Source organism: Hemiscyllium ocellatum, chromosome 15 (genome assembly GCF_020745735.1).
Source record: "Hemiscyllium ocellatum isolate sHemOce1 chromosome 15, sHemOce1.pat.X.cur, whole genome shotgun sequence".
Lineage (NCBI taxonomy): Eukaryota > Metazoa > Chordata > Chondrichthyes > Orectolobiformes > Hemiscylliidae > Hemiscyllium > Hemiscyllium ocellatum.
Window position 1 is genome coordinate 31,593,737 of NC_083415.1, and position 26,692 is coordinate 31,620,428.

The window sequence follows — 26,692 nt, forward strand, 5'->3', positions numbered from 1 at the left end:
TTAATTTTAATCTGATTTTTACATAAACCAAGTAGTACAGATTTTGATACTTAAGATACTCCTACTTGAAATAAATCAGAACTAAACTGATGGATTGGTTCCAGTTTGATTCCTGGGATTAGAATAGTGAGAAGGTTATTTTGACTGGCACAGATTTGTTGATCCAGAGTGCCTTCTTTCGTACTACAGACTACCTCTATGATTCTATGGCAGGACTGATGTATGAAGAAAGACTGGATCAGTTATGCTATGAAGGTGCGGGTGTACTATATCTTTAAGAGCTAGTAGTGACAGCACCAAGTGTTCTCAATAAGATACAATGTAATATGTGCTCCAGCTACTGGGGTTGCTAGTTTCCTGGAAATGACAAAACAGATTTGAATTAGGCCACTCAGTTTGAATTATACCCGGAAAAATACTAAATTCCAATTAAATTTGAATTGAGTAGACAGACAATCTTAAAAGCCAATGACACAATCCGATGCTTTAGGGTATAGGACTGGGGAAAATTGAACAGTTGGGAGGAGAACTGCCAACACACCAACTGCCATAGATTGCTAGTCAGAACCCTGAGAGGTACCTGTCTAGAGAAGGAGTTTGCACAGAGAAAAACCTCAACACAGACCTGGAGAGCCAATCTACTGACGAAGATAAAGGGAAGATTCAACTGCTGGCTGGTTTTAAAATTTCAATTTTTCTGTAAGTCTTAATTGGGAGTTTTATCGGACTAGTATTATAGAAGGGAAGGTAAAAGATAGGTTAGAGGAAGGAATGTAAATAGTTGTTAGTTAATTATTCTCTGTTTTACTTTAAGAAATAAAGTTGTTAATTTTTACTTTAAATAGCTCTTGGCCACTTGAATTAGATTAGATTAGATTAGATTACTTATAGTGTGGAAACAGGCCCTTTGGCCCAACAAGTCCACGCCGACCCACCGAAACGCAACCCACCCAGACCCATTCCCCTACATTTATCTTTTCACCCAACACTACAGGCAATTTAGCATGGCCAATTCACCTAACCTGCACATTTTTGGACTGTGGCAGGAAACCAGACCGCCCGGAGGAAACCCACAGACATGGGGAGAATGTGCAAACTCCACACAGTCAGTCGCCTGAGGCGGGAAATGAACCTGGGTCCCTGGTGCTGTGAGGCAGCAGTGCTAACCACTGTGCCACCGTGCCGCCCAATTGTTACAGATTGCTGCACGGGATAAATCTTTTCTGTCTTGCTGGTTTTAAATTAAGCAGGAGGGTTTACCCTGTGTCATAACATTTAGGACTATATTCAGTGAAGTTTAAAAGAATTAGAACAGATCTCATATAAACCAAACAAATTCTAGCAGAACTAGACAAGGTAAACACAAAGAATACTCCAATGACTGGCAAGTCCAGAACCAGACACCACAGTCTAAGGATACAATAGTTAGAGACAAAAACACGGCAGATGCTAGAATCCAAGGTAGACAAACAGAAGGCTGGAAGAACACAGCAAACCAGACAGCATCAGGTGGTGAAGGTCAATGCTTTTGATGCTAAAACGTGGACTTCTCCACCACCTGATGCTGCTTGCCTTGCTGTGTTCTTCAAGTCTCCGGCTTGTCTACTAGGTATTCCCTGGCAGAGAACATTTAGGACTAAAAGGAGGAGCAAGTTCTTCACCAACAGACTGGGGAGCCTGTTGAATTCTCTGCCACAGAATAGCTAAAGGCCAAAACACAATGTTTCCAACAAGTAGCCGTATTTCATTCTTGGGCTAAAGGTTTCAAAGGTTATGAAGTGAAAGCAGGCACAAGGTACTGAGCTGGATAATCATCCATGATCATATTGAAGGCAAAGCAGGCTTGCAGGGACAAATGGCCTACTCCTGCTCCTGCTCCTATTTTCTATGTTTCTATGGGAGTGGCAACAAGTGTGGAGTTTAAGAATTTTTTCACTGGATGCTTATATCAGTTAAAATATAGGCAAATACTTCAAATAATAAAATTTACTCAAATTACACTTCTTTAAGAAATCCTCCTCACTTTCCCTGCCATCTGTGTGACTGGACCACAAATAGTCTTTGAGGACATAGGCAATTCCTCCTCCATCATTGGAGACATTGGGTGCTTTCAGGTAAGTAAGGAATAGGATCAATAGTGAGTAAAATGAATAGGTAAGTCAGACTGTCGCAAAAGAAATGCGATAGACAGATCTGATAAAAACGGACTTCCATTTTTACCTGAACTCCTCATCAAGTATAGAGTTATGAAAACAATATGTACTGATCAATCCCAAGCCATCCTTTTTCCATTTGGTCATTAAGGATATCTTCTCCCATCTTCACAACATTGCTTAGCTCCTTAATCTTCTCACCTCCCCAACAACTACTGAGAGATTAATCTATACAATCCTCAGATACTCGAGACGTCCATGCTCAAATGGAGCTGGACCTGGATAGTATCCAGTCTTGTATTACAAGTGGCAAGTAATATTCACGCTACACAAGTGATGGGCCATTGCCATATCCAACATAAAAGAATCTAACCATCGTTGACATGACAATTGACACACAATTGCATTATCATTAAATCCCCCACTATCAACATCCTGGGGATACAGTGACCAGAACTGACCCAGACTAACCATATAAATATTGTGGCTACAAGAATGGGTCAGATGCTAGGAATTCTGCAGCATGCAAATCATCTTCTGCCTCCCCAAAGCTTCTCTACCACATGAATCACAAGTCAGGAGTGTAATGGAATATTCACCAGTTGCCTGGATTAGTATAGCACCATCATTCAAGAAGCTTGGTACCATCCAGAAAATATCAGCCTGCTCAATTTATAACCACATCCACAAACATTTGCTCCTTCATAAACCATCACACATTAGCAGCAGTGTTTCATTTAGAAGGTGCACTGCAAAGATTCATCAAAATTCTTTAGACAGCATCGTCTAAACCAATATGCACTTTCATCTAGCAGGACAAGGGCAGCAGATACATGGAAACACCACTATATGCAAGCTCCCCTCCAGCCTGCTTATCATTCTGAATTGGACATATATCAACATGCCTTTAATGTTGTTGCATCAAAACACAAACTGTGTTTCACCTTCTCAAGGGCAACTAGGGATGGGTGATAAATATTTGTTCTGCCAGTGACATCACAAGTCATGAATTAATTTTTAAAACTATATCAACACTCCTTTACTATCACTGGATCAAAATCAGAAAAGTCTGTTTCTAACCACACAGTGAGTGCACACCTGCAGAAGTTGTCTTATCATGACCATCTCTCAAAGGCAATTAGAAATGTCCAATAAATTCTATCCTCTTGTCGCTTAAATCCCATCAAAGAATTTCAAAATGGGTTATAATTTTGAGTCATTACTTGTCAACATTCAAAATTCACTTCAGACAATAGAACTACCATTGCCTCAAGTACTGAGACAATTGAAGACTCCCCATACCTCTTTCTTAGAAGAATTATAGATGAATAATAAATGCAGTAAAACATGTCACATACATCCAATGAAAGAAGAAACAAATACCCAAATTCTTCCTGAACAAGGCACTCTGGCTCCACACTCCTTATTCCCAGCAAAACCCTACATTTCACAGAATCTATGCAGAAGTGGCCATTCAGCTCAGATTCTGCACCAAAACTTAGAAATACCTGACCTTCAACATAATCCCATTTACCTGCACTTGGCCAATAGCCTTGAAGGTTATGATGTGTCAAGTGCTCACCTGAGTAATTTTTAAAGGATGTGTGGCAAATTTCAATTATCCTTTATTTTAACCCACTTGGGAAAGTATATTGATTCTCAAGCTCCACCATGCTATGATTCACCATAAATATTTAAAGATTAAACTGAAATACACGAAATCCTAAATTTCCTGTCTGATGCAAATCAAGGCCAACAATCCTTGTATTTATCAAGAACTACTGTTTATTAAAGATAAGTTCTAGCTACACATAAAACAAAACTATGAATAATCAACACATAATCCGACTGGAATATTAACCCAATTTTTAAAATCCCTACAAACAAACAGAGAAACAAAGAAACACTGATGTTATGTCTGGAGGGGAAAAAATAAACACTGAAGAAAGACTGCTTAGATGTTTCTCATGTTTCCCAAGACCTTACATTCTCTGATCACCTTCTCTAAATTCTTTCACTTCTTCACAGGATACATGGGCTGACTGGTACATTAACTGTAAAGAATCTCAGTAACTGGTTAAATGGGACAGCTTATAGCAATTGGTGGGAGAAAATAACTGTTTTCTCAGGCTTCATTTACTTGTACTGCAAAGAAATCTAGAAGCTAGCCATTCAGCAGTCTTGAGGCTTCTTCCATTATCATAAACACTCAAAATGTTGCACTTGTCTGGAGCCAACCAGAGATGTCCTCAGATGGATGACTTCCAGTATCCATAACTGTTACAACAGCGTAACCCATTCAGAAAGCTGTCACTGGACGAATCTCACTCTGCATCCCCACTCCATTAACTTGGTGTTGTATCTCACAATAAGTTCCAGGTGTGCTTTTTTTTTTAAAAAGTGCAGCAATTCCTTCCACAGTCATTGGTTTCTCAGCAGGTTCTTTTTCTAATTTAGTCCATAATCAAGAATAATGAAACATTAAAAAATGCAGTCTTTGCACATTATTCTTGCCAGGCTCTTAATTCTCCACTGTTCTATGAATTAACTGTGGGATGTCCACCTTATCGTCAATAACATATACACAACATACCCCATCAATACTAGCCAGCTTTATTTCCACATTGTCAGAGGAGAAAACCACTGGTCTTTTCTTTGTTCTCCATCTTCTTTACTCCAGTGCTGTTCTTTTAATCATACTGTCCTTTACCTTTGAAATTAATGCAACTTTTCATACTCCTTCTCAACTACTTGAAAACCTAAACAGAGTTTTCTTTAACATTAACCATTCCATCTGCAATCAATTTTGTTCTTTCATCCTGCTTTGCTCATTTTCTTTCTCCTTTCTGTACAGTCCTGTGAAAATTATGTGGGTCAATATACAATAATATCTGCTTGCTGTTGAGTTTATTCCAGATGGCACAGTTCTCAACAGGAGATTGAAACTTTGGACCAAAATTAGATATTCCAAATCAATAAATCAGGTTTGTATGACTGTCGCTATAAACCTAATTAATTTATGGCATCTGCAGCAGTTGACCCATCACCGCAGAATTGAGTTTCAGACAATGCCACCAGTATGTGAACTGATGGGAAGGATGAACAGGTGGTAGACCTATTAACATTAATCATGATAGATTAATGGTTTAAATAAATTAATCTCTAGCAATATCACTAAACAGATTTGGGTGGTCCTCAATCTACTCAAGAGAAAGGAGACCACAGGGTCCCTGGAAAATAAAAAACCCTTTATGTGAAGCGAGTCCGAGAAAACAATTCCATCAGTCAATAACATTAGCAACACAAAGTTAAAGCAAGCAAGCACTGGGGCTTGTTTCTAAAAGGATCAAATTAAAAACCAAAGAAGTTATGTTAAACGTACACACAGCCATGGTTAAACCACATGGCATTAGGTGTGTTCTGGTCTCCATTAATAAAAGATGCAGTAACACTGGAGAAAGTACAGAAAATGAATTAATATGAAAACTGAGCATTACATCTATTGATAAAGATTGAATAAGCTGTTCTCTTTATTCTATAAATTAGGAGGCTGAAGGGTCACCAGACAGAAGTTTTTAAACACTACTCAAAGTGGACAGTGTAGACAAGATCATTCCACATGAGTTTTCCAACTACTTGGAATGCAATACTGTCACAATTTTAAAAAGCAAGGAGTTGCCCATTTAATAAAGAGATAAGGAGGATTTCTTTGCTCTCAGAGAGTGGTGAATCTGTGGCATTATTTACCACAGGGGACTGTTGAGGTCGGGTCACTAAATATATTCAAGGTGGAGATAGGCAAATTTCTAATCATTAAGAAAATCAAAGATTACTGTTTTAAAAGACAAGAAAGTGCAGTTCAGGATTATCAAATCAGCAATGATCTTCAATGAATGATGAAGAGGACTCAGTGAGCCATATGGGCTTCCTTTGCTGATAATCTTATGGTCTTATGTACCAATGTGCTTCCTAGCTTGTTGAAATCATGTGACCTCTATCAAGTAGCAGTGACTGGGAGAATGAATCTCGTAGCCAGTTTCAACAAAGACGTACAGGCAGCATGGTACAGAATTGAATATGCAACAGTTCACAGATGAAAGCAAATCATTAATAAATGCTGTAAGGAATTCCATATAAACCTCTTCAACTTTCACTAGTTGTAGCTGAGGCCAACAGTAACCACACAAACAGAAGAGAAAAAGGAATAGAGTGATGAGGAGAGCCAAATCTAGTGGATAGATGAATAATAGCATGCAGCTGTTGGGGCTTAGTGGTCTGTATCTATGCTACACAATCTGCATAATTCATCTGGCTCAAGCAAACATTGATGTATACATGAACCGCTGTAGACTTTCTCTCATGAGTCTATTCCACCACGGTTCAATTAAGTCATGGCTGATCTTGGAGCTAAGTCCAAAACATCTTTCCTCATACTTCTTATAGCATTGTGTTCGCCATCCATTCGTATCTCCCTTTCTATCTTTTGACCACCCTTTCAGTACGTAACACATTGCCTTTAAAATTGCCCAATCAATTTGTATATTTTGGTCGACTATCACTGGCTCACCTTTGATCTTCCATATGGTCCTTCCTATTTCTCTTCAAGGAATAGTGATGAAAAGTCAAGAATCTATTTCTTTTCTCCCTTCTTCCCTATTTCCTCAGTTTCTCTCAAAAAGGCTTGGATTTCTTTCAAAATTCAATTTAGATTTTGGTCATCGTGCACAAAATGTGATTTATTTGCAAAATAAACAAAGTGTTGCATTTTGTGATACCTCTAACAATGAAATAACCCAACATACAACAATGCATGAAAATACACTCTTCTACTGAACATAACTTATCACTCGTTAACTTGCTGCAGTGACACAATGATTCCTAATGTTTAAAATCTCAACTGCATGCAAACCCAACTAGGCTTGTAATGGACCTGATCAAGCAACCTCAAAATATTTTAAGAAAATGGCCAAGATCCCAACTTTTTCTCATTTTTGAAAGCAGGCATAAAGCATGGTGTTCTGGATGCAATTCAATTGGTCAAACTATCAGACTTGAAGCAAAACATACTTTATTCGTATACCATACACCATTAAAATGCAAACAAAAGGAAAAATACCATAACTCTATTGGAAAACTTAGCGATTAATAGATTATATAACAACTAAACAGCAACTGTTCCAATTTAGTAACACACCACAACCACAGCCTTGGCAAAGATAAATTCAGTGTAACTCTAGCAGCAGAAGAAAACCTCAGCTTTTAGCTGTAACAGAGAAAGCTTCAAGACCCCAGCAACTATTGAAAGTTAGACTAAAATGATGCTTCTATTGTTCCAATTTTAAAACAAACAGCTTGTGAGGCCTTGGCTTGTTTTACTGGGTTGAAACAAACAGTTCTTCACTTCTGTCTCAATCTCTTTTCACAAAACAAACAGGGCAAAATGCACCTCTTAAAGCCATAGTACTGTCACAGGTTTGTTCATAAACTCTCAAATGATAGTATGTGGACTGTAAAGCTACATTGGGTGACAATCTACTGCTTCCAATTAGTTCTGCAATACTATGCCACCTATCAGTGCAATACCTTTGGAATCTTGAACTCGCTTGAATCCTCCAACCACAAGGGATGAACCTAGATTTCTCCAGTTTCCTCATTTCCCCTCCCCCCCACCTTGTCTCAGTCAAATCCCTCAAACTCAGCACTGCCTTCCTAACCTGCAATCTTCTTCCTGACCTCTCCGCCCCGACCCCTATTCTGGCCTATCACTCTCACCTCGACCTCCTTCCACCTATCGCATTTCCAACGCCCCTCCCCCAAGTCCCTCCTCCCTACCTTTTATCTTAGCCTGTTGGACACACTTTCCTCATTCCTGAAGTTGGGCTCATGCCCGAAACATCAACTCTCCTGCTCCTTGGATGCTGCCTGACCTGCTGCGCTTTTCCAGCAACAAATTTTCATCTCTGATCTCCAGCATCTGCAGTCCTCACTTTCTCCTACCATTTTTAATAGCCAGATAGGTATATTGGATAAACTTTTTCTCACATTTAAATTTAGAACATAAGAGCGAGGAGCAGAAGTAGGCCATCTGGCCCTTTGAGCCTGCTCCGCCATTCAATAAAATCATGTCTAATCTTTTCGTGGACTCAGATCTGCTTAGCCACCTTCTCACAGTACCCTTTAATGCCTTTATTGTTAAAAATAAAATCTTAGCTTTAAAAACATTTACTGAAGTAGAGTCAACTACTTCTCTGGGCAAGGAATTCCAGAGATTTACAAACCTCTGGATGAAAAAGTTCCCTCTCAATTCAGTCCTATATCTGCTCCCCCTAATTTGGCCTGTTATTTCTGTCCTTGATTATTGTTAGAGTATATCCTCTTGAGCATCATCTGTCCTTCCTACTTACAAAGCTGTTTTTCTTCAAATGGACAGTGGTTAGTGAATTGGTGATCTATTGCCACTGTAGATCCCAGGTCTATATTTCCCATTCTGTTGACTAGGGTGCCTGATACAGCCCTTTTGACCATCAGTTTTTTCATGATGTTGGTTGTATTCGGTGAGAGGTTTTACAAGAGAGATTGTTTTGTAGAATTTCCATGGTAATTCTTTATTAGAAACCTTATCAGCCCTGACAATCGAACAATTTCAATGACCATTTTTCTTGAAGACAATTTCACAATAACAATTTACACCCCTGCATTATAGCCCAAAACCATAAACACTGGGCTATCTTACTCTTCTCATTAAAGCAACATCTACAATGTACATTCCTTTTCTCTTTTTCATTTTCCCATGAGTACATGTACATCTGAGACCATCAGCCAAGATCATTATTTTAATTAACATAAAGGCACTCATTCATTCCTCCTCCTCGGTGGCCACTGTTCCTCAACTTTCTTCCTATTGTCAAGGTTTGATTGGCAATTTTTTTTTTAAAAAGACAGTTATAATTGATCGCTCCGTGAAGCTGCCCTCCTCACACCAAACATATATACACATACTATATACCTTGCACTTTTTTTGCTTCTACTTGTCATAGCTTACCTTACACTGGCTAGTCCCTCAGCAGTTCAGCTTCAATTACAGGTACAAAAATTAATTGCTCTATCGAAAAGAAGAATCTAACAACTAACACTAGTTTGTTTATATAACTTGTCGACCTCCAATCTTCTCCAGTATACTCAGGCAAATTAAAGGGTTTGCACAAACATAATCTTGATCCTTCAGCATTTTACAACCTTCAACTAAATAACTCCGAGACCTACACTTTACTGAAGTATGAAACCTAGCTTGCTGTACGTATCTGGGTAACCAAGATGCATTAAATTAGGAATTGCTAATATAGGATCATAAAAACAAAGAGCAGGAACATACCACCAGACCATTTAAGCCCATTCTTCCATTTAATGACAGCATGGCTGATCTTCTACTTCAACACAATTTTCTCGCACAATCTCCATAACCCTTGATGTTTTTACATGTTGAAAAATCAATTAATTAATCTCAGTCTTGAATATACTCAATGGCTGAGCTCCAAGATCCTTCTAGGGCAAAGAATTCAAAAGATTCACCATCTTGAGTAAAGAAATTCCTCTTCATCTCAGTCCTAAACATCAAGGATATATCCCCTGGTTCTAGACCATTGGCCAGGGGAAACATTCTTCCTATCAGCTCTCATTCTTCTAAAAGTCAAGAAAATGTAATCCCTATCTATTTAATATTTCCTGTCACGACAATCCCTCAATCCCAGGAATTAGTTTGATTGAATGTTTGTCCCTGATCAGATTAAAATGTTGGCAGTTAAGGTGAAATGGCTTCTGCACTGGAGATTCCCGAACAGGGGTATCCTGTTAGAAACCTGTTCAGGAATCCACAATTCCATTATCGAAGAGAATTCACATGGAAACCATGGCCCCTTTGCAGCAGTAACTGGGGGTAGTGTTCTGTGATTTAAATGTCCTGCAGCACAGCCAGTCATTTTAAGTTGCTGTAGAAGGTTAAGTGTGTAAATTAGCTAGCAGTTGGTTATGAGGTTAGAGTGTAAAGTGGATAGGGTGTCAGGTATTTAAGAGAGTGCTCAGGCTTGGATTAAGGCATATATAGGGTAAAGAATCTATGTCTAATCAACATTTCGCAAAAAGTATACCCTTAATTCTGGTATCATCCTTCCAAATCGATTTTATTCTATCTCCAGTGCTGAGTGTTTAACTCTGATTAAACACTCTTCTTTTTAAAAAAAAGGTCTTTTTTTCAAAAAAAAGCTTCCTATAGGGATTTTTTTTATTCAAGATGTATCACCTCACTAAATAACACCAAGGCACGGGCTCTGTACTCATGTGAACCCTCTAAAGTGCTTCAATAATATTGCCTTCACAGCATCAAATCAGTTAGCATGACCGCATCATAAACATTGAGGTTACACTCCAGAAAAGCCAACTGTGCTACAGGTATGACAAAATCATGACTGGGTAAATGGAGTAGCAAATCCAGGCACGATCAAGGACTCCCTGAAAAAAAACCTTCTCTTGGCATTACCAGCGGAAAGCACAGTGCATAAATCATGATACCCGGAGATGCCATGTTAGGAGTGCTACAGACACTTCTGAGACTGAGCAAAGAGCTAATATGATGGAGAAAAGGAGAAGAATAAATCTAATTATCTTAAACAGCAACAACTCTGAAGAATCTGCCAGACTAGGCTTTACCATTCACTAGCAGGCCTGCAACCAGTAAGTACAACTCTCCTGAACATTTTTGCCTGTAAAGAAATTCTGAAATAATATGAAAACTGTGCACAGTAGTTCAAATATGGTTAAATAACATTAACCACAAGTTTAACAACCTTTTCTTTCAATTCTAAAAATCACACACCAGGTTATAGTCCAACGGGTTTGGTTGGAAGCACCAGCTTTCGAAGCGCTGCTCCTTGATCAGGTGGTTGTGGAGCAGATCATCTTGAAGCTTTTTGTCTTACATTCAACAAGGCAATTCTCAAGAACACCAATTCAAGGGAAAAGCCAATATTTATACTGCGTGAAATATCAGGGAAGACTGATTGCTATTTCAACTCAACATGGCAAACAGTTCAGCCATTCACTGGCCAAGGCATTAACCTGAACAATCAGAGTAAACATGCTGGTTTAAAATTTGAACATTGCTGGCAGTTAACTGTGAATCATCAAAGGATACTTGCACCAACATCTCTACCAGAGTCCACCCAGCACCCTTGTGTCGTGCAGCAAAAATGTTAGTTATCGCCTTGAAATATTCTTGTGAATTGTCCTGATGTGCGTAAGCCAAAAAACTTCAACAAACTGGGTTTTTTTTCCAGTAATACTCAAGTTCTGTACTATCAAACAACTATTAAATACTTTTTGCAGTCTCGAGTTTGAAAGATTCTGGATATCTGAATTGTTTGTTTCTTGAAAAGATAAATAAAAAGTCTTTGGAACTATTTTTTAAGCAAGGTATTTCTTGGTAGTTGCACGCCTTGTGATAAGTGCTTGTTTATGATATCACGTATTTGGATTCAAAATGGTCAGGTTTCAGTTTCTGCGTTGAATATTTATTGGAGTATTTGGTGACCAGCTTGCTGAAGGAACTTCCTAGCATGAACCAGTATGAAATCAGAGAGTATTTTCTTTAAGAGCATTTGAAAGAATCCTTGATCCCCATTCTGGGGATGCTGCATTTGCAAATACTCCAGAGACAACCACCTATGTTTGATGAATAGCAGACTGACAGCAGATATGATTTTGCTCCACAACCATCTGATGAAGCAGCAGTGCTTCAAAGGTAGTGCTTCCAAATAAACCTTTTGGATTATAAACTGATGTGCAATTTTTAACTTTGTCCACTCTAGTCCAACCCCAGCATTTCCAAATCATTTCTTTCAATTCTGACCATCTAGAAATAAATCCTAATACTAAGTTTACTTTAAAAAAAGATTAACAGAAATGGGAAATATTCAAATTCGGAATGGGTGTTTAAGTATGAAATGAAGTGCAACAATTATTCAGAAAACTAATAATACTGATGAGAGAATCACAGATTATAGAATCAATAGATTCTTCCATGAATGCTTCCTTCCTCAACGGCTTTGAGACTAAAAGCATCATTGGGTATACTAAATTGTACAAAACATTCATTCCTGACTTAGCAGACCTTAGTGAGGATAGCTGTACACATTATAATTGTCTCCAATGTAGTGAATGAAAAGAATTCAAATACAATTCCCGTTTCTGAGGAGTCTTGCGACATCTGCTGGAACTTGCATGCATCAGCGTGCCAGACCTAATCATCTTGTTGAAGCTTTTTTGCCTTACACTCAACAAGATAATTCTCAAGAACACCAATTCAAGGGAAAAACCAACATCTATAATGCTTGAAAGATCGGTGAAGACTGATTGCCATGTTGAGTTGAAATAGGCACAATACATGTTCAGCCATTCACTGGTTCACTGGCCAAGGCATTACCCTGAGCAATCAGAGTCAACATGCTGGTTTAAAATTTGAAAAATGCCTGGCAATTAACTGTGAATCATCAAAGGACACTTGCACCAACATCTCTACCAGAGTCCACCCAGCACCCTTGTGTCGTGCAGTATAAATGTTGGTTATCCCCTTGAAATATTCTTGTGAATTGTCCAGATGTGTGTAAGCCAAAAAGCTTCAACAAACTGGGTTTTATTTCCAGCAATACTCAAGTTCTGTACTATCAAACAACTATTAAATATTTTTGCAGCTTCGAGTTTGAAAGCTTGTGTATATCTGATTTTTTTTTGTTTCTTGAAGAGATAAATAAAAGGACTTTGGAACTATGTTTTAAGCAAGGTATTTCTTGGTACTTGCACACCTTGTGATAAGTGTTTGTTTACAATATCAGCTATCTGGACTCAAAATGTTCAGGTTTCAGTTTCTGCACTGGATATTTATTTGAATATTTGGTGACCTGCTTGCTGAAGGAAAGGAACTTCCTAGCGTGAATCAGTATGAAATCAGAGAGTGTTTTCTTTAAGAGCATTTGAAAGAATCCTTGATCCCCATTCTGGGGATGTTGCATTAATAAATATCCCAGAGACAACCACCTATGTTTAATGAATAGCAATTGACAGCCATTTTGAATCTCTCAAAGATAATCTTTTTTGCCTTCAAAGACTAACTATCTTAGGCCAAAATGTGTTATTTCCTTAGAGGTGAATCTCTGCAGAGGCAGAAATTCTTCACCTTCCTTTCCTGGTGCAAATGGATGAGTGTTTGCATTTTTGGTATGTTTAGATAGTAGATATTTATGCATTCACTTTTCAAACAATGTGTTAACTAGCTTGTAATTTTTGCAAATAAGTTTCACTTTCCCAATAATGGAATAATTCTGTTGTTTAATAAAGAAACCTGGTCGATGAATCTCTACTTAAAACTCAACATAGATAAAATAGCTAATTGGTAACTGGGTAAAACATTCTAATTTATGCAGTGATTATTGGAATGGTGGGATTAAAATGGAAGTATAGAGTAGTGGCAATGCTTTAGTAATCCAGAGCCTCAGGTTAATGTTTTGGGCATATGGGTACGAATCCTATAATGGCAGCTGGTGGAATTTGAATTCAATAAAAAATGTGGAATTTAAATAAAGCTAGTCTAGTGGTCACCATATTTTGAGTCAACTGGCAGAAAAGCCCATTTTCAGGGAAGGAAATCTTTGCTGTCCTGATCTACGTATGACTCCAGGCCTACTGATGTGATTGACTCTTAATTGTTCTTTGTCAAATAAATACTGGCCTAACCAGTGACACCCCTTCTCATAAAAAGAATCAAACAAATCAAAACATTGTGCTTCTCCAGCCTTATCATAACATAAGTTTTGTTAACTTCCACTGTTGGAATCTGTCAATACTCAACCAGACTTTTTTTTTTAACAAAGAATGGTCATGCAGTGAAGTACTGGATGGCTGATAAAAATGACTGTCACTTATAAAATATATGATGTACTCCAAGCCGTACTTTCAAATTGGTTTATCAATTTTTTGATTCAATTAGAACATTTATTGACAAAGTCTTAACCAACAATACCTTGTCCCATAATGACTGCAGTTCTTCCTGTCCTCCAAGATCCCAGAACATTAGACGTGCTGATCCAACATCAATGGTGCCAACTTCAAAGTGAACAAAATTAATTGATGGTTCAGAGAATGAGTATGAACCAGTAAGTTCAAAAGAATGAACAATATTGATGTTGACTATTGTAGTTAGCTGCATACAGATTTATAGAAATGAAGTAATTATTAGCTAGAAGAACAACACTTCATGGAAGTAAGACTTTCAGCCCACTGAGCCTGTACTGCCATCCATTATTGATTTATAAATTATTATAGTTGACACAATATATCAGACTACCAAAATATCAAAACAGAACAACATTCACCAGTTTTTGCATTGGTCAACTTACAAAATTCCAAACATGAAAGTCAGCTATACCCAGCCGTGAGCACTATGCTCTCACTGCTTATTATCCCTCCTAGAACCATGTGTTCCACTGGTCCTCACTTTCCACACCACAACCTCCATGTTGAAGGAATCATCTTTCAACACAGAGTGTATATATCTGACATGGATTCTGAAGGGAGCATTCCCTCTGCTACATTCTAGTCCACTTCTACCAGCCTTTGTAAGGTACTTTTGAGCATAGGCTGAGGAGATACACTCAGAGTCATACAGCATAGAAACAGACGCTTTGGTTGGTGTAGATGAGTTGGACCATGTTCCCAAACTAAACTGTTACCACCTGCCTGCCTTTGGTCTATATCCCTCCACACCTTGCCTATTCACACACCTATCCAAATGTCTTTTAAATATTGTTACTGTACCTGCATCCACTACTTCCTCTGGCAGTTCACTCCACGCATGAATCACTGTGTGTAAAAAGATTGTCCCTCATGTTCTTTTTAAAACTTTCTCCTCTCACCTTAAAAATTATGCCACCCTACTTTTGAACCCATCTACCCTAGGAAAAAGATCTTTGCTACTCACCTTATCTATGCCACTTGTGATTTTATAAACCTTTATAAGGTCACTCCTAAACCTCCTATGCACCAGTGAACAAAGTCCCGGCCTATTTTTATAACTCTAACAATTCATTACTGGCAATATCCCGGTAATTCATTTCTGAACCCTCTCCAATATAATAACATCCTTTCTATAGCAGGGTGACCAGAAGTGCACACAGTACACCACAAGAGGCCTCATCAACATCCTCTACAACTTCAACACGACATTTCCACCCCGATACTTAAAGATCTGAGCAATGAAGGCAAGTGTGCTAAATACCTTCTTAATCACACCATCTACACATGATGCAACTTTCAAAAGAAGTAATATACCTGAACCTCTAGGTCGCACTGTCTTACAACACTACCCATGGCCCTAATGTTAACTGTAAGGATCCTGCCCTTGTTGTTTTAACAAAATGCAATGCCTCGCATTTATCTGAACTAAACTCTATCTGCTAATCCTCAGATTATTGGCCCTGCAAACCTCCAATCTCTTCCAGGACAAGCAGCAACTTCTGCATGCTTTATCTGCTGCTCACAATGCAGGCTCCTTTACAGTGGGGAAGCCAAACACAGATTGGTTGACAGTTTTGCACACCACCTCTGTTCAATTCACAAGCAAGGACTTCTGGTGGCTTGCTATTTTAATTCTCCACCTATTTCTCAAATTGATACTGCTCTCAACATACTGCAGTGATGTTCAACACAAATTAGAAGTACAGCATCTCATCTTTTGATTAGCCACGTCACAGTCTTCTAAATTTGACACCGAGATCAACAATTTTAGAGCATAATCTCTGACTCACTATTGCTTTATTCCACTTGCATGGGTTGGTCTTAACCTTACTTATCTCGTTTTTACATCAGATGACAACTCTTCATTAGCTTGCACTTCATCTGCATTCATCTTTTGCTAATTTGCTGATATCTTTACCATTCCCTTTTGCCCTACACTACCGACTCTCATTATTCAATAACTCCTATCTTTCACCCCAGCACAGGCCTTCACTTTTGTTTTTTTCCACCTACACAAAAAGCTATTACATTTCAGTCTCTACCAAGTTCTGATAATGATTGGAAAGCATTAACTGTTTCTCTCTCCAGATACTGCCTGACTCGTTGAGTATTTCCAGAATCTTTCTGACTATACTTCAGCTTTATAGCATGTTATTTTTATGCATCTGCATGAACTTATAAATAATTTGACAAACTTGCATTAATAATTCTGAAAACACTTAACAGAACTGTTATCTGATGACATACTAGAAGATCAGGCAGGAGCTAGAGACACTGTTTAATTAGAGATTGCCCTTTCAAGTCAGATGCGGAAAAATCTTTTTCTCTCAAGGTTCTATAACTGTGAAACTCTCTGCCTCAAAATGTAGTGGATGCAGAGTCATTTAATACTTTAAGGCAGAACTTCATAGATTCGTGTTCAGCAGGAGACTGAAGGGTAATTGGTAATATAGAATTGAAACAGAGTAGCCATGATCTTTTAAGGGTCTACCTCTGTTCTTATTTCATATGATGTGTAGGTGTCTGTGTTGGACAAGGCTGGACAAAGTTAAATATCACACAACACCAGAAAGCTTCCAAATAAACCTGTTGGACTATAACCTGGTATGTGATTTTTAACTTACTTGATATGTTCGTATGAAGATAATTTAAATATCTTGTACATGATTCCCATGGCCATCATTCCTGATATCACCGTGTGCATTTCAGTCATTTAGAGTCAGATTGGTACATGTTAACATAGAACACAGAAAAGTACAGCCCACGATGTTGTGCCATGAATTAAATAACCTAAACTACGCTTCCCTCAATTCACTGCTGTCCATGTGCATGTCCAGCAGTCGCTTAAATGTCCCTCATGACTCCGCTTCCACCACCAATGCTGGCATCGCATTCCACGCACTCACAACTCTGCATAACGAACCTTACTCTAACATTTCCTCTATACCTTCCTCCTAACACCTTAAAACTATGACCCCTTGTGGCAGTCAATCCTACCGTGGGGAAAAGTCTACGGCTATCAACTACCTCTCATTACCTTGTACACCTCGATCAGGTCACCTCTCTTCCTCCTTCTCTCCAGAGAGAAAAGTCCAAGCTCAGTCAACCTCTCCTCCAGTCCAGGCAACATCCTAGTAAACCTTCTTTGCACCCTCTCCAAAGCCTCCACATCTTTCCTATAATAGGGCAACCAGAACTGGACACAATATTCCAAGAGTGGTGAGACCAGGGTCTTGTAGAGCTGCAGCAAAACCTCATGGCTCTTAAACTCGATCCCCCTGTTAATGAAAGCCAAAACGTCATATGCTTTCTTAATAACTCTATCCACTTGGTTGGCAACTTTGAGGGATCTATGCACTTGAACACCAAGATCCCGCTGTTCCTCCACACTGCCAAGAATTCTGTCTTTAATCCTATATTCAGCATTCAAGTTCAACCTTCCAAAATGCATTGCTTTGCATTTATCCAGGTTGAACTTTATCTATCATTTCTCAGCTGAAAAGCTAAGATAACGCTTGGCACACTTTCCTCATTCCTGAAGAAGGGCTCATGCCCGAAACATCGATTCTCCTGCTCCTTGGATGCTGCCTGACCTGCTGCGCTTTTTCAGCAACACATTTTCAGCTCTGATCTCCAGCATCTGCAGTCCTCACTTTCTCCTATCATTTCTCAGCCCAGCTCTGCATCCTGTCTATGTCGTGCTGCAGCCTGCGATCGTCCTCAATAGTAGCAATGGCACCTCCAAGCTTTGTCATCGGCAAGCTTACTAACCCACCCCTCAAACTCCTCATCCAAGTAATTTTAAAAAATTACAAAGGACAGAGACCCAAGAACAGAGCCCTGCAGGATGCCACTCACCACGGACCTCCAGGCAGAATACTTTCCATCAGCAACTTCTCTCTGCCTTCTGTCAACCAACCAATTCTGTATCCAAACAGCCAAATCTCCCTGTATCCCATACCTCATGAATTTATGAATGAGCCTACCGTTGGGAACCTTATCAAATGCCTTGCTGAAATCCATGTACACCACATCCACTGCTCGACTTTCATCACCCTGTCTTGTCACTCCTCAAGGAACTCAAAAAGGTTTGTGAGGCATGACCTGCTCCTCACAAAGCCATGCTGACTGCCTTTAATCACGTTATGCTTTTCCAAATAGTCATAAATCCTATCCCTCAGAATTCTTTCCAAACCACAAACGTAAGATTGACAGGTCTGTAATTGCCAGGGATTTCCCTAATCCCTTCTTGAAGAGCAACAACATCCTCCTCCCTCTAATCCTCGGGCATGTGGAGAGCGAGGAAGCAAAGATCTTCACCAGCAGCTTAGCAACCTCCTTTCTCACGTCCCAGAGGAGCCTATGAAAAATCTGTTCTGGCCCTGGGGACTTACCAATTTCAATGTTTGCCAAAATTTCCTGCACATCAACTTCATCAATCTCAATCTGTTCAACCCTGTTTCCCCACTCTTCAAAGTTCTCATTCACAACAAGGTCCCTTTCTTTAGTGAAAACTGAAGCAAAAAATTCATTTAGGCCTTCTCCTATCTGCACAGACTTCACGCACAAGTTCCCTACGCTATCCCTGATCGGCCCTACCTTCTCCCTGATCATTCTCTTCTTCCTCATGTATGAGTAAAATGCCTTTGGGTTCTCCCTAATCCTTCCTGCCAAGCTTTTTCTCGTGCCCCCTTTTGGCTCTCCTCAGTCCATTTCTGAGCTCCTTTCTAGTAAACTGTAATCCTCTAAAGCCATGCTAGACCCTTGCTTCCTCCACCTCATGTAAGCTGCTTTCTTCCTTTTGAAGAGAAACTCCTCTGTTCTCCTCATTCGAGGCTCCTTAATCTTACTCCTTCTTGCCTGTCTCAGAGGAACAAATTTATGCATCACTTGCAACACATTCTCCTGACACAAACAAACAGTATCCACATGTCTGTTGTGCCCTTTCCGTGGAACAGTGCTCCCAACCTATACTTACCAAATCCTGTCTGATAGTGTCATAATTACCTTTGCCCCAATTAAATATTTTCCCATGGTTACTGCTCCTTTCCCGCTCAATGGCTGTGGTAAATGGGAGGCAGTTGTGGTCACTGTCACTAAAATGTTCTCTCACCACGAGATCTGACACCTGCCCTGGTTCATTGTCAAGCACCAAATCCAAAATGGCCTCGCCCCTCGTCGGCATGTCTACGTAATGAGCAAGGAAACTCTTCTGAACACACTTGACAAAAACGGCCCCATCCAAATCATCTGCACTGAGGAGGTTCCAATCAATATTGGGAAAGTTGAAGTCACCTATAACAATAACCCTGGTACGTCTGCACTTTTCCAAAATCTGCCAGCCTTTGAGTTCTTCAATCTCTCTACAGCTACTGGAGGGTTTGTAGAAGACCTCCAATAAGGTGACTGCCCCCTTGCTGTTCCTAACTTCCACCCGTTCTGACTCAGTAGACAAACTTTCCTCAACAACCTTCGTTTTTGTAGCTGTGATGCACTCTCTGATTATCAATGTTACACCCCGCCTCTATTTCCCCCCCATCCCTGTTCTTTTTAAACGTTCTAAACCCTGGAACATCCAGCAACCATTCCTGCCCCGTGAAACCCACATCTCCGTTATGACCACGACATCATAGCCCTAAGTACTGGTCCATGCTCTAAGTTCATCACTCTTATTCCTGACACTCCTTGCATTAAAGCAGACATACTTTAACCGAACCCTTTGTTCCATCAAATGAAAAACTTTCCCGATAAGATGCAGTGAATCTATTACGGCCTCATCTACAACTACTCCCCCTCAGATGTGTAGTTCCGGTTCCCACCTCCCCGCCAAACTAGTTTAAACCCACCCAAACCACTCAAGGAAATCTCCCACACAGGACATTTGTGCCCCTCTAGTTCAGGTGCAACCCATCCCTCATGTACAGGTCCCACCTTCCTCAGAAGGCATCCCAATGGTCTAAGTATCTGAAGTCCTCCCTCCTGCACCAGCCGCACAACCAAGAGCTAAGCTGCACTCATTGACCGTTCCTCACCTCACTGTCTCAGGGCACCAGTAGCAAACCTGAGATCACTACTCTACTCGTCCTGATCTTCAGCTTCCAACCTAGCTCTCTGTAGTCACTTTTCAGCTCCTCAATCTCTTTCCTGGCTATATCATTGGTACCAATACATACCACGATTTCTGGCTGCTCACCTCCCCCTTCAGAATCTTGTAAACCTGATCGGCGATGTCCTGGACCTTGGCACCTGGGAGGCAGAACACCACAGTGCCAGCTCAGTGCCAAAGACTTGACAACTATGGCTTTCCCCTGGTAGTCTGTCCCCACCAGCAGTATCCAAAACAGTATACTTATTACTGAGGGGAACTGCCACAGAGGATCCCTGCTCTGTCTGTCGGTTCCCTTTCTGCCCTCTGACTGTAACCCAACTTCCCTTATCCTGCCCCTGAGGAGTGACCACCTCTCTGTACATCTTCTCAACTTTCCCCCAGCCTCCCGGAGGATCCGCAGTTCATCCAGCTCCAGCTCCAGTTCCCTAACTCTGTTTTCATGGAGCTGGAGTTGGGTGCACTTCCTGCAGGTGTGGACAGCAGAGGCATGTGTCATGTCTCTCACTTGCCACATTCTGCAGGAGGAACATGAAACTGCCCTAACATCCATACCTCACTACTCTGAAAATCCACACAGTACTAAACAAGGAAAAGAAGAAAAAAAAGAGAAAATCTGAAAAACTTACCGAATCTACAGACTCTTATGAAGGTTAGAGGAGGTTGCTCTAACATTGAATGAACCAACATTCCAGCTGGTTTGAGAAATTACTGAAGATTGCTCTAATCATAGGCTTAAGAGTCTCTACCTTAATTGTGCCTCAGAGTAAGCAATAAGGAAGAAAGGAGCAACTTTCCTGGGTTTGCTGTATACTTAATAGATTCTAGGTATTCTATGATCATGTAGACTCCTATTCTTACTTCCTTAAACAAAATTCCATCTCCTCGTGAAACTTCATTCGCTGTGTGGTTTGTTATACCATTCCATCCTGCAGTAGTACATGGATTTTGACAGTAGGTGTCGCACATTTTCCTTGTGATTATAGAATTCCACTCCAGGTTTTTCCTTTCAGTTTCCAAAAGATCTATTTACTCATGTTGGCTACTTGCTGTTCAACATATTTATTATTCAGACGATATCCGTATTTAGTGCTTAAGATCTCCAGATTGATGCTCGCAATATCTTCATATTTTGATTTTTGCATCTAAACTGACCATTGTTAAAAGTTAAAGATTAACTGCTGTACAAGCTGGGTTTGTTATTTTATGATTAACACTTTCAAACATTCTTATTTATTAACTCCTGCAATACTTGATTTTCTTTTGGGGGGAGAAAGACCTATATTTGATGCACAAATTTTCAGTTTTATGTAGACAAAATTCAATATATTCTCCAAACCTCTACCATATTGTCATAATGGATCAAAACCAGCAATACGTACACTCTGGAAAGAAACACAAAAAACTTAGTCTACAAACTTACTGTTTAAGCCAACTGTAGTAGTGATCTTTGATAAGTTCATTCCTTTGTAGTTACGGTTAAACTTGGTTTTTGTCTGCTCCAAGAAGGTCTACAAAGGTTGGTCAAACAACAAAAAAGTAAATTTAAGATTATGCCGCAATGAAATTTGAATATCACTGAACAAGAACACTACTTTTCCATTATTTGTTCCTTATAACTAAGTAATATGAATAGTTGATGAAGTCGACAACTTGATAAATAGCAGTAATCTGCAGAGCATTTTTAATCGGAGACAGCATTTCATTCTTTTGGATCTAATTTTGTCAACACACATTACAGATATAAAGGTCCATACAAATTAGAAAAAAAATGCTATTCCCAAACTGTGCCATTTTGCTCCGAATTTGCTGGAAAAAAAGTCAGCAGATTTAAGACCCTGCTTCAGAATGTTCTGAACAAGCGTCACTGGATTTGAAACGTTAACCTGCTTTCTCTTCACAAATGTTATCAGACTTGCTGCATTTTTCCAGCAATTTCTTTAGGATTTTCAGTATCTGCAGTGTTTTTGGGTTTTTAGATCAATCTTTAGCATTTATTAACTGCTTATGTATAAACAATATACACGTCACTCTTCTTAATTAAAAGTCACTTGTTCATTTGAATATCTAATCCAATTTTTAAGCACTACATTTACTTCAATTAACTTGAAATATTGCACAAAACTTGTGATTGCTGTTAAGAAAACAGTTTCTACTTTTTGCCAAATGATACTGTCATCACTCACATAACACTAAGCTATTGCTTTTTGTTTAGGGTAAACATGGTTAAATACTGACTTGTTGCTTTTTAAATTCGGTTTACAAATATTGGTTAAATTGCAATGTTACAAAAAGCAATATAGCTCAAAATCAAGAACTCAATGGTATGAAATGGAAGGAGGAGGATGAAATCACCATTTCACCAAAGGCAAGAATGCGCCATTTAAATCAATGCTCTTCTTTCATGGAGGAGTTATAATGGGAGGTAGAGGGCCCAGATGCACGTGCATGGATGATATAATGGAAATGCATGCAGCATGAGAGAGAAAAAGAAATTAGAAAAGTGAGACACATGTAACAGCTATACTGACTAATCACAAAGCCAAATAGTATGTGAAGGCAAGCTAAATGCTATAAATATCATCTCACAGTTTTGCCTGCATTGTCCAATCCCAGGATCAGAATGCAATACTCATCCTTCTGGAACATGTACTTCCACAAACCAGATAGTAGTGTGTACATCCTGTAAAAACAAAATAGGTCTTTAAAATATTTCCATTAGAAATAAATCGGTCAATGTCATTCCCTCAATATTACAAGAAGATCATAGACAAGGTTGGAATCTGACAGCAGTGATGTCAGCAGTTTGTAAATGAAGTGGTATGAGTGTTTTCTGTGAAAGGTTCCTCTGCTGCCATTGCTGATACTACACAATAGCTTTAACAAACTGAGGCAATCATGATAAATCCAAGATTACCTTACATTTAGATTATTCCTGTCGTCTAACTTTGCTGTGGAGGGCAATGTAAATTTGGAAGACAGGAGTGATATTGCTGACTACAGAGATCTGAACTGCAGCTTATTCACAAGTCCATCCATTTAACTGACACCTAATGCAAATCTTGTGAATGCTTTTCATTTTTGTTGTGCAATTTGTTACTCTTAAGTGTAAATGTTCTTTCTGTTCCACTCTTACACCACAGAATCCTACTTTTCAAAAAAAGATTGACAAGAGCAACTTGAAATACTCACTCACACACCACTATTTGCAGAAAATGTTGCTTAATTTTTGTCCTCTCTCCCACCTGTTGGCTTTTCTGGTCTCATTCTAGGCCCACTGTTTACCACATTTTCATCTACCTCCACCTCAAGATTTGTTGATGCTGATGTCAGACTGGGGTGTACAAAGTTAAAAATCACAGAACACCAGGTTATAGTCCAACAGGTTTAATTGGAAGCATTAGGTTTCGGAGCACTGCTCCTTCATCAGGTGGTAGTGGAGGACACAATTGTAAGGCACAGAATTTATAGCAAAAGTTTACAGTGTGATGTCACTGAAATTATACATTGAAAAATACCTTGATTGTTTGTTGAGTCTCTCATCTGTTAGAATGATCATATGTAAATCACAAAACTTTTTTTAAAAGTTACATTCTCAGATTAACTGTAACAATTGGTGTCAGCCAGAAAAGATGTTAAGATGTTGATGGTGTTAGCCCCCGTGTTCCCTGTCTGTGCCATAATGTTTAGACCGATTCTAATCTAAAAAGTGAGTTAACAGTCTTACAGGGATTTATGCAGAGTACAATGTAACTCTGCAAGTACAAATTCACCCCACAAATATATGTGTGTGTGTGTGTGTGTGTGTGTGTGTGTGTGTGTGTGTGTGTGTGTGTGTGTGAGAGAGAGAGAGAGAGAGAGAGTGTAAATTGGTCTAAGTCTGTGAGAGGGTGCATGTGAGAGTGTAGGTGTGTGTATGAGTGTCTGTGTGTGTGTGTGTGTGCGCATATATGTCTGTGCGTGCGTGTGCGTGTGTATAGAAGTGCCTACAGACACACACACTCCCACACACTCTCTCTCTCTCTCACACACACACACACACACACACAAACACACATTTCCTTTGTTTAATCTACCTCGCCTACATTTCCCTGACCTGGAAATAATACCAATTGACAGTGATGTGTTTAGAGTCATACAGCATTGAAACAGTCCCTTTGGTCTAATCAGTCGATGTTGACCATGTCCCAAGCTAAACTAGTCCTACCTGCCTTTGCTTGGCCATATACTTCCAAACTTTTCCTTTTCATGCACTTATCCAAACATCTTTTAAACATTGCCACTGAACCTGCATCACCACTTTCTCTGGCAGTTCATTCTATGGATGAGTCACACAGTACAAAAAAAAAAGTGCCCCTCGTGATTTTTAAACTCTTTCACTTCTCATTTTAAAAATATGCCCCTCGGTTTGGACAATGTAGTATACCCAATCCACCTATCCTGCACATCTGGGAGAAAATTCACACAGAGACGGGGAGAATGTGAAAACTCCACACAGACCATCACACAAGGCTTGAATCGAACCCAGGTCCCTGTGAGACAGCAGTGCTAACAACTTCACCACCATGCCACCCATAAAAAGATGCGCTTCTCATACAGGACTTATACAATTAACAGTGAGCCTTGGGCAGTGTTACAGAACAGAAAGACTGAAGGGTTCAAGTACATAATGCATTAAAATTTGAGTCACACATAGATATTTGGTTAAGAAGGCATTTAGCATGCTTGCCTTCATTGCTCAGAGCTTTGAGTATATGAGTTGGGACGTCATATCAAGGTATTTCAGGCTTCTGGGGAGGTCTCTTTTGCAGTATTATGCGCAGTTCTGGTCACCCTGCAGTGAAAAGATGTTATTAAATTGGCAAGAGTTCAGAAAAAATTTGTCAGGATGCTGCCAGGAATGGAGAATTTGAGTAATAAAAATAGGCTGGAAAGACTAGGACTTCTTTCACTGGAACGTAGGAGGTTGACGGGTTACTTTAAACATATGATCACTCCCAAATGGACATACCATAACCCATATGCCATATATTTAGTTAACTTACATTATTTTGCTAACATCACAGGAGATCTAATTATCTCCCAGACTCAGGCATCATTTAATCTTGATCAATGTATGAGAAATAACATAACGACATATAAGAATGTTATGAAACTTGAAGGGGTTTAGAAAAAGATTTACAAGAATGTTGCCAGGGTTAGAGGGTTTGAACTATAGGGTGGAAGCTGAATAGGCTGGGACTGTTTTCCCTGGAATGTCGGAGGCTGAGGGGTGATCTTATAGAGGTTTATAAAAATCATGAGGGGCTTGGTTAGGGTGGACAGACAAGGTCTTGTCCCTAGGGTGGGGAAGTCCAAAAACAGAGGGCATAGGTTTAAGGTGAGAGGGGAAAATTTTAAAAAGAACCTAAGGGGCAACTTTTTCATGTAGAGAGTGGTGCGTGTATGGAATGAGCTGCCAGAGGAAGTGGTGGAGCCTGGTACAATTACAGCATTTAAAAGGCATCTGGGTGCATAATGAATGGGAAGAGGTTAGAGGGATATAGACCAAGTGCTGGCAAATGCACCGGCAAGTTGGACCGAAGGGTCTGTTTCTGCGCTGCACATCTCTACGGAGATATAAAATTCCAAAGCTCCAAATAATGTACCATATGTTTTTACAGATACACGATCCTGAGGAAAGAATTAGGACACCTTACAACGTTTAATTATTCGTGTTTAAAAATGTAAGATAGTCCAACGCTCATAAAATTATCTGTTATACTCTGGATTTAATGACTATAACGAAGTATAAAACTTTTGAACATCCCTCTTGCATGCCCTAGAGTGATGATTCTCAATTTAAGAACCACCTTTTCGCTGCCAATAATGCCTGGTAAATGGATCTCTTACCTTTACACCTTTGTATCCATTTAAATCGTTCTGATATATGTCAGACTCCAAATTGTGAAAACGACACAAACCGGGGGTTTCCACTGATGAAACCGGATGTACTGGCGCCCCTTGGCCTTCTGGATGATGTAGTTATTCTGTCGCTTTCTTCTGAGTGAAGGCGGAGAGTTAAAACTACAATACCCATAATCCCTTGTGCCCCGGGGCGGGGAAGCTTGGCGATGATGAGGCGGACATGCGCAGAGCAAGCCCTCTGCCATTTTAAATTGTGAAAGGTCACAGCTCCTATGTTGAGTGTAGACATTGCTTAACCTGCTGGGTATTTTATACACGACATAATATTGTAACATGCATGTGTCATGAAAACAACATTTAAAAAATGTAATTTCAATGTAGGACTAATATAGTCCTCAGTTGAAAATGTGTTGCTGGTTAAAGCACAGCAGGTTAGGCAGCATCCAAGGAATTTCCTGTTCCTTGG

At 39.5% G+C, this 26,692-nt stretch overlaps 1 protein-coding gene across 1 annotated transcript in view; it reads right to left on the reverse strand.

Moving 5' to 3' along the window:
• arfrp1 (ADP-ribosylation factor related protein 1) overlaps positions 1-26,297 on the reverse strand; it is a 33,977-nt gene extending 7,680 nt beyond the window's left edge. Inside the window, exons 1-4 of the mRNA XM_060836017.1 lie at positions 26,212-26,297; positions 22,909-23,002; positions 21,743-21,830; positions 14,221-14,303 (exon numbers count right to left, since the gene is read on the reverse strand). Of these exons, the coding sequence (XP_060692000.1) occupies positions 14,221-14,303; positions 21,743-21,830; positions 22,909-23,001 (264 nt within the window). The 5' untranslated portion in view covers position 23,002; positions 26,212-26,297. The remainder of the gene's footprint in view (positions 1-14,220; positions 14,304-21,742; positions 21,831-22,908; positions 23,003-26,211) is intronic.
• Between the last annotated feature and the right edge of the window lie 395 nt (positions 26,298-26,692).